The 13,305-nt window shown below is 41.2% G+C and overlaps 1 protein-coding gene across 11 annotated transcripts in view; it reads right to left on the bottom strand.

Moving 5' to 3' along the window:
- MYCBP2 (MYC binding protein 2) overlaps positions 1-13,305 on the bottom strand; it is a 339,358-nt gene that overhangs the window by 235,789 nt on the left and 90,264 nt on the right. For 9 of the 11 annotated variants that reach the window (XM_088459230.1, XM_088459176.1, XM_088459189.1 and 6 more), the window contains exons 14-18: positions 5,979-6,137; positions 4,944-5,148; positions 4,675-4,826; positions 1,923-2,024; positions 1,595-1,621 (exon numbers count right to left, since the gene is read on the bottom strand). In XM_088459230.1, the coding sequence (XP_088315356.1) occupies positions 1,595-1,621; positions 1,923-2,024; positions 4,675-4,826; positions 4,944-5,148; positions 5,979-6,137 (645 nt within the window). The remainder of the gene's footprint in view (positions 1-1,594; positions 1,622-1,922; positions 2,025-4,674; positions 4,827-4,943; positions 5,149-5,978; positions 6,138-13,305) is intronic. The other 2 variants (XM_088459183.1, XM_088459236.1) reach the window with 1 other exon arrangement.

The raw sequence follows: 13,305 nt of genomic DNA, 5'->3' as shown, positions 1-13,305 counted from the left end.
CGATTCTTACACCTCACACATTTATTTATTTATTAACAGTTACTTATGTAGCGCAGCATATTCCATTAAGCTTTACAATTAGGAACAAGCGGTAATAAAACATGATTGGGTGAATAACAGACATAGGGCCTGATTCACTACGGATGGCAAATCATCTTATATGCACGCACCACAGTTGCTAATACCAGCGGTGCTATTTAAAAGTGTGCATTCACATTGTGATCACAGCCTGACATAAGGACGCCCACTTCCCCTTACTTACATCCGTATACTAGGGCAACACAGCAAACAATCGGTAACATCGAGTAACATTGGACCCATATGCACAGTTAAGGCAGGTCAGACCTCACTCAGGAATTGCTAACTTCTGCGCATACTATGGCGGTGTCTAGTATCGTAGTGGCTAATGAATGCACGCCCCTGCAACGGCATTGGAACACATTGGCGCGCCTATCGACACCCGCCGCCCCCCCCCCCCCTCCCCCCCCCCGTCACCACCCACAAACGGCACTTCCTGTCAATCACTCTGCTCTGGGTCTGTGTAACCTCTGCAAACAGAGTTCCCATCACAATAGCTAGTTTGCGTACTGCGATGCGTACGCATGCGCAGTGTGAATTAATAGACCGATTGCGTGCGTATTAGCAACTGTGTTCCTTGCTGAATCAGGCCCATAGTTCTTTATAAAATGACCATTCAAGCATTTCAATCCATGGTAATTCTGCACTAAATGTTTCAAAAGGGAGTATGCAGTAGAATCAGTGTAACTTAGTCATCATGGACATCTAATGTTCCAAAATGTTATCAGTAAATGAAACTAGATGCATTTTATTTTCTTCTAATATAGTGTTTGCTTACACGTACGTTAAAATTTGGGTTATAAGTTGGACATTGTATATGTGAAAAGCTGCAGGGGGTGGGATTGGCTCTGCTGCTGCAATTACTATAAAATTTCTACACCTTGATAAATTATTACTAACCCCAAATGCTAAACCAATCTCACTACAAAAAGTCCACAAGCTTCTATGGCACTGTTGGCTGCAGTTACACATTCTATGCAGGTATCAAATATTAATGTCCCTGACTGTTAATTTAGCTTAGTTCGTAAATGTACATAGAACATGGAGAAAGAATTAGCTGCAATATTATTTCGGTATGTAGCATAACTTCAGCATAACTGAATATATAGTAAATCAATATAGATTATTTTGCATCATCCCTGGTTTGTGTAGAAGAGCAACAAAATCATGGTCCCAGTAAAATAGTTTTTGCTGTTTTGAAATGAAAGTAGAACACCTAAACATAAGACTGCCTCTACAATAGCATTATTCTAAAGAAAAGTAAACTAAATAAGGTAAGGGCAAAATAAAAATAAAAAAAGCATTTGCACACATACAAAAAGTTCAGTTAAGATTAAACAGTAAACTGTACAGAGACTGATGTCCTACATCCAGGCAATGGTCTCGACAAACTGAAACCACGCGACTTACAGAAGGCGAAACATCTGCTGCAATCTGTGAAAGGTGCATACATTTACCTACAGGCTAATTGCAAATACTTCAAAACTATTACCAGTTTTCAGGATAGTCGTCATACCTAAATTTCCATTTGGTTTATTATTGCCTAAAAAAAGAATAAAATAACATAAATAAAATGGAAATGCAAAACAAAAAGACTGTGCAAGCAAAGCAAAATAGCAGGATATTGTTTGCAAATTAAAGATAGACATGTGCATGCCAGAAACAAGCCAATCAATGTAGATGGAAAATGATCACAATATATCACAATAAGTCATACGTGGTGCAGAACACCAAGATAAAAAGGGATTACTTTAGTATGCCCCCCCCACCCCCTCCTCTAATTGCTTTGCATTATTTTACTGTGCAGTAACTTCATTAAAACAGAATGTTATCATCAAGTTTACCTCTCCCTTCATCTATCCTGTGCCTCCTGTTAACCCGTTGTCTCTTATCCTCTTGCCGTAATTGAAGATGCTCATCGATGTTAACCCCTGGCACAGGCACAGCTGAAATCATTTCAAGAATACAAATAGGTCTGTTATACATAAACAATGTACTGAATCATCAATAAACTGTTACAGCAGATCTGGTCACCTGGTTCAGGGAACTTTTCCTACTCATATGTAAACATTTTATATGAGAAAAAAGGCAGAATACTTCCTCCAACTTCTCTGCAGGTAATTTGTGATGTTACTTAACAATTATGTAAAGCTAAAAATGAATTAACTAGAACAGTATATAGATCTCATATCCAACATTACCAAGAGGGTGATATATGCATCGCTATACTCACTTAATTAGTAATTCAGACAAAATAAATGATCAAATGCCCCATCACAACCCAATATCCCTATACCAATAACATGGAAAGCACTGTACGTGCCAAATTTCCAAGTGTTGCCACCATAGGCGGCTGGAGGAGGAACTACAAAAGGCATTAAGAATGGGCAAAGCATTGAGCTGCTTCTGTCTGCACATAACATGATGCAGCAAACAATTACCGTAGCCCACAAAATGATATACAGTCAGGTGCATAAATATTGGGACATTGACAGTTTTTTTATATTTTGGCCTCTAGTCACCACCACAATGGCTTTGAAATGAAACAAAGATGTGCTTTTACTGCAGACTTTCAGATTTAATTTGAGGGTAATTACATCCAAATCAGGTGAACTGTGTAGGAATTACAAAGGGTTCTGTATGTGCCTCCCGCTTTTTAAGGGGCCAAAAGTAATGGGACTATCAACTCAAAAAGTATTTCAAAGGACAGGTGAGCTATTCCCTCGTTATTTAATTATCAATTAAACAGATAAAAGGTCTGGAGTTGATTCTAGGTGTGACATTTGCATTTGGAATCAGTTACTGTCGACTCTCAATATGAGATCCAAAGAGCTGTCACCATCAGTGAAGCAAGCAATCATTAGGCTGAAAAATCAAAACAAACCCATCAGAGAGATAGCAAATACATTAGGTGTGGCCAAATCAACTGTTTGGAACATTCTTAAAAAGAAAGAACGCACCGGAGAGCTCAGCAACACCAAAAGACCCGGAAGACCACGGAAAATAACTGAGGTGGATGACAGAAGAATTATTTCCCTGGTGAAGAAACACCTCTTCACAACAGTTGGCCAAATCAAGAACACTCTCCAGGAGGTAGGTGTATATGTGTGTCAAAGTCAACAATCAAGAGAAGACTTCACAAGAGTGAATATAGAGGGTTCACCACAAGATGTAAACCATTGGTGAGCCTCAAAAACAGGAGGACCAGATTAGAGTTTGCTAAACAACATCTAAAAAAGCCATTACAGTTCTGGAACAACATCCAGATGAGACAAAGATCAACTTGTACCAGAGTGATGGGAAGAGAAGAGTATGGAGAAGGAAAGGAACTGCTCATTATCCAAAACATACCACCTCATCAGTGAAGCATGGTGGTGGTAGTGTCATGGCGTGGGCATGTATGGCTGCCAATGGAACTGGTTCCCTTGTATTTAATGATGATGTGACTGTTGACAAAAGCAGCAGAATGAATTCTGAAGTGTTTCAGGCAATATTATATGCTCATATTCAGTCAAATGCTTCAGAACTCATTGGACGGTGCTTCACAGTGCAGATGGACAATGACCCGAAGCATACTGCAAAAGCAACCAAAGAGTTTTTTAAGGCTAAAAAGTGGAATATTATGCAATGGCCAAGTCAATCCCCTGACCTGAATCCGATTGAGCATGCATTTCACTTGATGAAGACGAAACTGAAGGGAAAATGCCCAAGAACAAGCTGGAACTGAAGACATTTGCAGTAGAGGCCTGGCAGAGCATCACCAGGGATGAAACTCAGCGTATGGTGATATCTATGTGTTCCAGACTTCAGGCTGTAATTGCCTGCAAAGGATTTGCAACAAAGTATTAAAAAGTAAAAGTTAGATTTAGGATTGTTTAGTTTGTCCCATTACTTTTGGCCCCTTAAAAAGTGGGAGGCACATATAGAAACAGTTGTAATTCCTACACCGTTCACCTGATTTGGATGTAATTACCCTAATATTAAATCTGAAAGTTTGCAGTTAAAGCACATCTTGTTTGTTTCATTTCAAAACCATTGTGGTGGTGAATAGAGGCCAAAATATGAAAATTCTGTCAATGTCAGAATATTTATGCACCTGACTATCTATTATTTTTCTTATTGTAGTATTGTAAGTGATTTTGTATCATCATTACAAGTAAACATATTTCTATCTAGATTTGTTATATTGGTAATTAATGAAGCCACAGCATTCAGTTATGGAGCACATACACGGTCAGATGTGTCAGATGAACTATCTGAACGATTTGAAAGATGTGACCAACGATTTGAACTACGAATGTTTTTTGACTGCATTAAAATGACTGAAATTGTCCAAAACTGACAGCAAACACATCAGATGTCACATATCATTATCTGACCATCGGGAACGCGCATCGTTCAGACATGTCAGATATGTAAAATTTTCCTTCAGACATGAACGAATGAACGATTTTTTATATCGTTATAGTTCAAATCTGAAGAAAAATCTGACCGTGTGTATGCACCATTACGCTTCTTTGGTAAGGCAAGTAATTTAATCGTTAGGGGACTTATTGATAAAAACAAGTCAATGCATAAAAAAATTAAAATTCACACCTTTACCTAGGAGCAAGTCCAAAGGTATCATCTCCTTCACTGCATCTAGGATTCCTCTTTGTCTTGCCTCATGACCATCAAGTTCCCTAGCACAAGCCTTGCAGCACCCACACACTGCACAGCCAGACTCTCCAGAGCCGCAGCCACAAATTCTACAACGGGAAAAGGTTAATGCCAGGGTTGTCAGTGAGTAGATCAGTTTATTTCCATACACTACTAGACGAGCATTTTGTTTTTGTGACCTGTTGGATAAAACTATATGCACATACCCTCCTGGCACACGATCTGGTCGCCCGCTGCTAACACAGCTGGCTCCGTATCCTGTACAGTCACCACACACTGTGCAAATCATGCAATATTCCAGCTTCCACTTATGCATTCGAGGGGGACACATCACAGATTTCTCATCCTTTTCATCCAGCTCCTCCTCAAGGTCTTCATCCATTGCAGTTGCCATATTTTCAACTCCAAAGCCTGTTATAACAGGAAATAGACCAGGGAGCACTAAATATCATGTAGGACAAGAAAAAATACAATTACATAAATGGAGTTAAATACTTATGCTTGCTTTTAGATACTGCTTTCTACTTTTAGAAGTGAATGTTACGAATGTCAAACAACAGTAAGCCCACTAAGTAGTTTCTAAAGATCCATTAAGGTCAATACAATACTTCCTATACAGAACAGCCCTCAATTCTGGGATTTGTTTCTAGCATTTTCCACAATCAAGTATAGCTACAAGTATTATAAGAACACTAAAATAAAGTAATCTATTTTGGTGGAAACATTCTATTATTTGATTCCAATGGTTGAAAGATTTTTTTTTTTAGCAATGTAAGTTGTCTTCTTGCAAAGCCTTCCAGCTCTCATCCTAACTTGCTGCTACATGCTCATTCCTCCATGTCTACCCCATCTGTGTCACACCTGTATGTCTGCCCCTCCCCCCTTAGAATGTAAGCTCTTATGAGCAGGGCCCTCTACCCTCTTGTGCTTCTCCTTACTCCCCACTAGAGCACCTAACACTTTGTTGCTTATGCTGTTGCCTATTTGGGTGTTACGGTCGCTAATGTAGCAATGTATATTATCCATGTCCTTGTCTTGCATTGTATTGTATTGTATTGTATTGCACTGTAAGTCTCAGTCTCTGGTCACTTATTTGGTTATGTACTGTGTAAGGCGCTGCAGAACACCTGTGGCGCCATATAAATAAACGATAATAATAATAGTAATAATAAAAGAAAGCAGATTTCCAAGATTACAATTAAGTAAAATAAGCATAGAAAAAAAGCGAGTGACCGGTTTACCTTTCCCTCCTTGGCTCATAGCTCCTGTGTCTCTTCCACACTGCCCTTTGTTATTAACTCCGAACGTCCACACCTCACCTTTCTTAGTCAAAACACACGTATGGGCTTTCCCCATCGCCACCTGGATCACCAAATGTCCTTTTAGGTCTGTTACCAAATCTGGGAAACAAATTGATTCAGTTTACTTTTAAAGCTTTATTGAAATATAGGCAGTGTTTATTTTTCATAGGCTTAAGACATATCCTAGACTGCAAATATTAATGCAAGAAAATTCCTGTCATTTCTCAACATTACTACATGTGGATTGCTAACAGAAGCCATGTAAAAAATATAATATGGCATCTTTGGTTAGCCAGAGGTAGGGTGAACCCGCAAAATGCCCTGCAAAAATGAATGAGCTTCCAAAGAGCCAACCTACGTTGAAAGTAAAGAGACTTGCACCTTCAGCGAGCTGAGGCGAAGACCCTCCTCCAAACCATCCTGGAGAAAAGCAAGGTAACTGAAAAAGGCAAAAGTGCATGTAAACAGAATGTAAACCATCCACACTGACAGTTTCTACCAAAAACAAGGTTTCCTGGCTCGCAATATGGTCTGAACAATGCTGGATACTGGCTTCAAGAGCAAGCCCATTAAAGCGAGTAGAGGCAAGTCCATTAAAGCAAGCAAAGCTAGGTCCTGGCGTAGAAATAAACCTTGACAGAACATATTTTGACGCTAGGGAAGGCGCCAACCTGAACCCACAGCCAGTTTGAGAACGACGGCATACCAGAACATCAGTGGCCAATCTGGAGCTACCAGAACCACCAGTATCACAAGACTGGATACGTTTAATAACGAAAGGAAACACTGGCAACGGGGGGGAAACATACCGCAGGCTGAACATCGACAAAATAGTCATGGCTTTCATGGCAAGGCAGCTTGGATCCCTGGACCAGGCACAAAACAAAAAAGGAACATAGCAGTTGTTGCGAGAGGGCATAAGGTTTACCTCTGGCAGACCTCACCTCCGCACCAATTACGTGAAGACTTCTTGGTTAAGAGACTACTCCTTTGACAGGATCGAAAAGAAAACCCGCTTCCCAATAGTCCACTCCTTATTTGAACATGGCTAATATTTCTTGCATGAATAACTCCGGCCAAGACAATATTTGAGCTACTTCTGCCATGGCCCGAGCACTCTGGGTGCCCCCCTGATGGTTGACATATGCTGCCTACGGGGCTTTGGACAATTGGATCCAGAATGGGCAGCCCACAAGAATAGACAAATCCAGTACACGCAAGGTAAATGGCTGAGTGCTCAAAAATGTTGATGGGAAGGGAAGACTCCTACGGAGGACAAGGCTATGCCGGTGAAGGTGTAGGTTCATGGCCCCCCGACAAAGGTGGCTGGCATTTGTGGTCACAATGATCCAGTACAGAATGGCAGAGACCTGTACCTGCTGTGATTCTCTGGAATCAACCACCAAAACAGGGACTGTCGTGTGTACATAGAAAGGCTGAGCAGTTGAGACTTGAGGTGATCGTTGCACCTTGACCAACCCTGCAGGAATTTCTCAATGAAATTATCAGGAGTAGAACCTGGCATACTGGACGGCCTCAAAGTTTGAGAACATCTTCCCCAGCAATTGCATGCATAACAGGACCAACAGACGTTGAAGGGCTAGAACTCTCTGGACCAATGCCTGAAGGAAAAGGATCATGTCTGGCAGAAAAATCACTTGCTGAAGGCTGGTGTCAAAGATCAAGCCCAGAAACAGCAAGCGCCGTCAGGGTGCCAGATGGGACATCTTAAAGTTTGCAATCAACTGTCCATTGATAAGGAGATCATCCAAGTAGGGTACAATCGTTATACCCTTCTTGAGCAAGACAGATGCCATCACTACCATGATCTCCGTCAAGACTAATGGAGCTGTGGCCTACCTTATGGTAGAGACCGAAACGGATAGTGGGCATCACCCACAGTAAATCTGAGGAGCACATGGTGTCCCTCCTAGATGGTAACATGGAGTTTATTTGTCCTTAATATCTATGGAGGCCATGGACTAGTGTACCCCAGATATAAAAATAGAGAAATATACATTGTGCCCATGGACAGACCTGGTAATTTATCTGTCACATTTACCTGTGTATGGGCACAAGCAGGGCCCTCTCTATCCTCAAGACTGCACCTTTTTCCCAACCTCTTATTCACCTGTTTGGCATTTATGTACAATTTATTTTTACGCAATTTGCTATACCAAGTTTCTGGAGCATCTGGGTTTTAGTATGTCTATTTAGGATGATAAAAGCCGTCACTTTTAAACTCCCTCCATCAAGAGCTGTCTAATAACTGTTTGTGTATGTATATATATATATATATATATATATATATATATATATATACACACACACACACACACACACACACACACACACACATATACACTTTTTATTGCGTCCTGTACAAGCAGTGAACAAGTGATATGTAGCATCTTGACAAAAGAGAAGTTGACATACAGGACCCCAACATAACGCTATAAGCAATAAAATGATCATCACAATATAGACAAGGAGCTTTTCTGATATTATTCCATTCTGTGCTATTCTCTGGGGCCCATGTTGAATGTTAGATTTTGATGCACTAAATAGTAGTGGACAATATTACTTTGATAATTATTTTAGAAATAAACTATTTTTTAAACAAAAAGGTTTGTCTTACAAATATAATCTATGCTATGGCTTATTTTAAAAGAAGAGCTACAAAAAATGTAATCTAAAAAAAAAATCCAGAACTTGGAAATAAATTGCACATAGGCCAAAGAAAGTTAACTTTTAAAACAACCTAAACTTAGCCAATAGCTTTGCCAAAAAAGTCACTACATTTTTAGCATGTACAATAGCGATATTCTAAAAGTGGGATTCCATCCTGTTTGTTATATGGTGGACTGGGGTAATTAACACACTACTCCTACATGAATCTGAATTTTGTCAAACAACCTTTATTTTCTGTTTGATCAGTTGTTTTCCTACATCTGTATGCATTTTGAGGGAAATTGTTTGCCTATTTTGTTTACTGCATCATTCAATTAGCCCCATTATTTTTTGGGGGGGCGGAAAAAGGGACTTTCCCTCACTTTTTAGCATCGGGCAATTCAATTAGAGCCTGTTTTTTGCACCTCAAAATGTATCTGTTTTCTGGCGAATACACACAGAATCCGTGATAAATTCACAGACGGCTTCCCAAAACAGGCGAGCTATCAGGGACTTTTTTGGGGAGTCTGCAGAGGTCCCGAAAAAAAATCCCTGATAAGTGCTGCAGGCGGCCGCACTTCAGAGCTAACTGAATAGCCCCGGGTATCAATTAGCGCATGGTAATTTTCCGTAGCTAATTGAATTCTCCCCATACTCGTATAGCCTATAAATGAGTGAGAACATTTTGTCTAATTGTCTAATAAACACCCTAATTTCATGTCATGCAAAGGTACAATGTCGTCTGTTAATTACCCTAGTTGGTGTTCATATCAGCAGTTTAAATTCCCCATGAAACAGCCGTCTGAAAATTACCTCACGAATGTCTGTAATTTATCCCATCCCATGGGGTATTTTCCAAAGACAAATTTACTTTTTCTCATGTATCTACTGTGGGATGACAGTCTGAACATTTATCAACATAATGACTAGGAATATGAGGATTACATACAAAAAAATTCTATAAAGTATCAGAGTTACAGTAAAAGTTTTGTTTTTGTCTGAAAATGACCCCAGTTAATACTAGTCAAAACATTTGTTTAAAAATCAATTCAAATCAGAATCGAATTTTCAGATATCCAGCAATATTGTTTAACACAGTGTGACAATAAAGCAGGGTTATTTGGTTTATACCAAATGTTTTTTTATTATGCTTTGACTGAGGGCTCGACAATTTTTTGTAAAATCTAGGAGCCAGCTTAAAAGTTTAGGAGCCTGACCAACGTCCGTGACCAAAATAAATGAAAACTTGTAAGGACCACCACACATGCCCCTCAACCTCCCCAAATGCCATCAGACCAACACACATGCCTCTTCACTGGTCATCAGATTCTGCCACATGCCTATACCTGCCACACACTAGGTCCCAAATGCACATTACGACACACAGCAGGTCCCAAATGCACATTACGCCACTCAGTAGTTTCCAAATGCACATTATGGCACACAGTAGGTCCCAAATGCACATTACGGCACACAGTAGGACCCAAATACATATTTTGGCACACAGTAGGACCAAATACATTTTATGCCATACACAGAACAAAACAAATTCTCATTATTCCACAGAAGGATCCAAATGAACATTAATATAATAAAAAATAGAACTTGGACAAAAGTATATGACCCACCAGGAGAAAGATGCCTCCTCACCTAGCCACGCCACTGCTCTGTACAGCTCCACTCCCCCTCCCCCCATAACATACCACATTAATGTAAAAGAAAAAAAAATTATCAGAATTTACATCTGAACAAACCACCCCCGCGGCCTCATCACTGCTCTGCTACCCCCAGACAACCCACTCCCACAGCCATACCACAAGCTTATCTACCCCACGCTGTGGGAGCTAGGAGGGGTATCTGCCACTTACTTTAAAATTTGGAGCCCTGATCTCCTTTGGACTGGGTCAGCATGGACTCCCTGTCAAAGTTGATGCCGCGGGTGTGAGTCCGGGGAGCCGCGGTGGCTCTGGCACCATGCTGCAGCCGGCGAACTACTCTAGTCCTGCAGCAACAGTCAGACCAGGTGGGCTCCATCCACTCTAGTGGGCAGGCAAAGTGCGGTGGCATGGCCTGTTAGGCGGTCGGTCTGTCTGTCCCCTCCCCTACTTACACGCTGCGGTGAGGAGGCTCTGGTGACTTCTCTCACCACACACGTTGCCTTGCAGGAGGGAGAAGGTGGAGCCACACTGAGTGTGGCAGGCACCCATACCTCCTCCCGTGACAGGCACGCACACGCCTCCTGCTGTAACCATCTCTGGAGGAGTTTTTTTTTAATTCGCTTTACTTGTACTGCAAAACCTAGTCGCCAGGACTAAAATATTGGTCGCCATGGCGACTGGGATTTGTCGAGCCCTGCTTTGACTACAGGCACGTGACTTGTTAAAAAAGCCTATTATAAGGGAAGTCCCCTGGTATTATCCCACATTCTTGTTGTCTTTGAGTGAGCTGAACCTATCCAGTAAATTTACACACAAAAGAGAAGTAGAGAGCCAGATCAGAGGTACTAAATCTACCTAGCATCAGCAAATGCTCCACAAACTCCTCCCCCCAACAATCCTATAGGACAGGAGAAAACCACAACTAACATTCTCAAACTTAAAGGATAAACAATTCCAACACATTAAAGAGGCAATACACAGAGAAACACCTCATGGTTTAATCCTTCATGTTTATTTAATTCAAAACCTTCAATCCTACTGAGATTAGTGAAAAGACGACAGACCAGGTTGATTTTGCCTATTAAAAGACTGCTACTTTAAAATATACTGTATGTACATACATACACTCTGTGTGTGCGCATCAAGTCCTGCTTCTTATATATTTAACTCAAATGGTGGAATTTAAGTGAATTCCCAGAAGTCGGTCGTCGCATATTATACACATTTATCTCCAGGTATGAAAAATTGTTAGGAAATCATTTCTTTGCTAGTACAAAATCACCTTCAATTTTACAAACTACAAATAGCCTCATAAAGGTGCATAGTCTACAATTAATAACAGGATCATGCTACAAGTGTGCACAGCGTAGGAGGAGTTTTACACTTATCACATGCTTTTAGCAATGGATAACATTTTTTTAACCTGAAACGTTCAGTGCAGGTGCTTGCTGTGGCTTGCAGAACAAATTGTCCAATTGCAAAGACGAAGGGAAGGAAAGCACAGCAATTGCTTCTTCTTCCTCTTAAACCATGTAAGGTTCAGCTAAGTCTTTGCAATTCTGGATGTGTAGTGTGTCTTGAAGAATCCTCAACCAATCAAACAAAAGAAATTCCTAATGTCTGATTCCTCCATTATCTCGCTATTCTTAGGAGGAACACTCAGAATCAGACTCTCCACAGTATGGAATCAGTGCGGAGGTTTTCAAGATATGGCCTTAGAAGATCTCTCCAGAGCCCTCACTAAAAGAGGAGGAAACTATAACAAATGAGCCAAACAGATTCATCTAGTGGTGTCACTAAGGGACCAGAAGACCCATTTAACATGAGATAAGTCTCTGAAATATCAGTAAATCAGGTGGAAAGTCTGTTCCCTTTCACACAAAACCCTGAGGGCACGCATCAAGCTCCGTGAAATCAGTATTAGCTTGAAACAAGGATTTCGCACTGGCTCTATGACAGATCAGTGGCAAAATACTTGCATATGTATGCAACAGCTGGCCATGAACCTTAAATTGCGTGCCCGAATAGCCACTGGGCAACTTAGCCTGGCATTTTAAACATATGCATAGGTTTATTAATGAGTCACATCCAGTGTTTGTCATGTCTGCTAAAGGGAGCAATTCCATGTCTGATAAGAGGAGGGGGGGGGGGGGGGAGAGAGACAGCTATAACACTACACATTCTGGGAAAGTGAACACTGTACAGCAATCAGAATGAGCTAGGAGTGAAGAGAGTCCCACACCAGCTGAAGACTATATACCCTGCAGCTAGGTACCTTTCAGAAGGAAGGAAGATCTGCTGAGAAGAGGTCAGTTTTGACACAAATCAACCCAGCAAGGAGAATGTGCTATGCTGCCTCGGGGTATGCAACTCCTCACAGGGCCACTGAATACTTTCCTGGTAGAATGGCCTACTTCCTGTTGACCTATTCTTAGTGTAGGGCTGCCTATGCCCTGAGCACTCCAACCTGACTGCACTCCCATGCAAGTGGCAAGGTTCTGCAAACTGTGCAGTTCGTAGGCCGAATTGTGAGAGAAGTCTCACTTAGCTGGCCACAATCCCACCGCCCAATCGCAAGACGGTAACCCAAGGATCTGTTTAGACATGCGCTAGCAATGTAGGGATCCCTCAAAGGCCAGACCCTCGCCAAGAACAGGAATCAGCAAAAAAAAGTTGAGGTGCGTCCTCAGCCCTCTACTATTCTGTCAGCCCAACACCTTACAGAGTGCCTGTGGGCACTCTGTAAGGTGAGAACAAACATATTGCATTCATTTTAGTGTTAATGGGCGCTAAATATCCCCCTGGTCCCTGTTCCAATAATAAGATAAAAGGGGAAAAAGTGATTAGAGAGTCAACGCTGCTGGTCACAAGAGTGGCCCTCCAGATCAGCCTCACTCCATGTTACTGTGTCTCAGTGTACAGAGGAAATACCAAGCTCA

The sequence above is a fragment of the Taudactylus pleione genome, unplaced genomic scaffold, assembly GCF_031769625.1.
Source record: "Taudactylus pleione unplaced genomic scaffold, aTauple2 ptg000041l, whole genome shotgun sequence".
In the NCBI taxonomy this organism is placed as follows: domain Eukaryota; kingdom Metazoa; phylum Chordata; class Amphibia; order Anura; family Myobatrachidae; genus Taudactylus; species Taudactylus pleione.
Note: the sequence above shows the minus strand (reverse complement) of the source record. Positions and strands in the feature narration are given on the sequence as shown.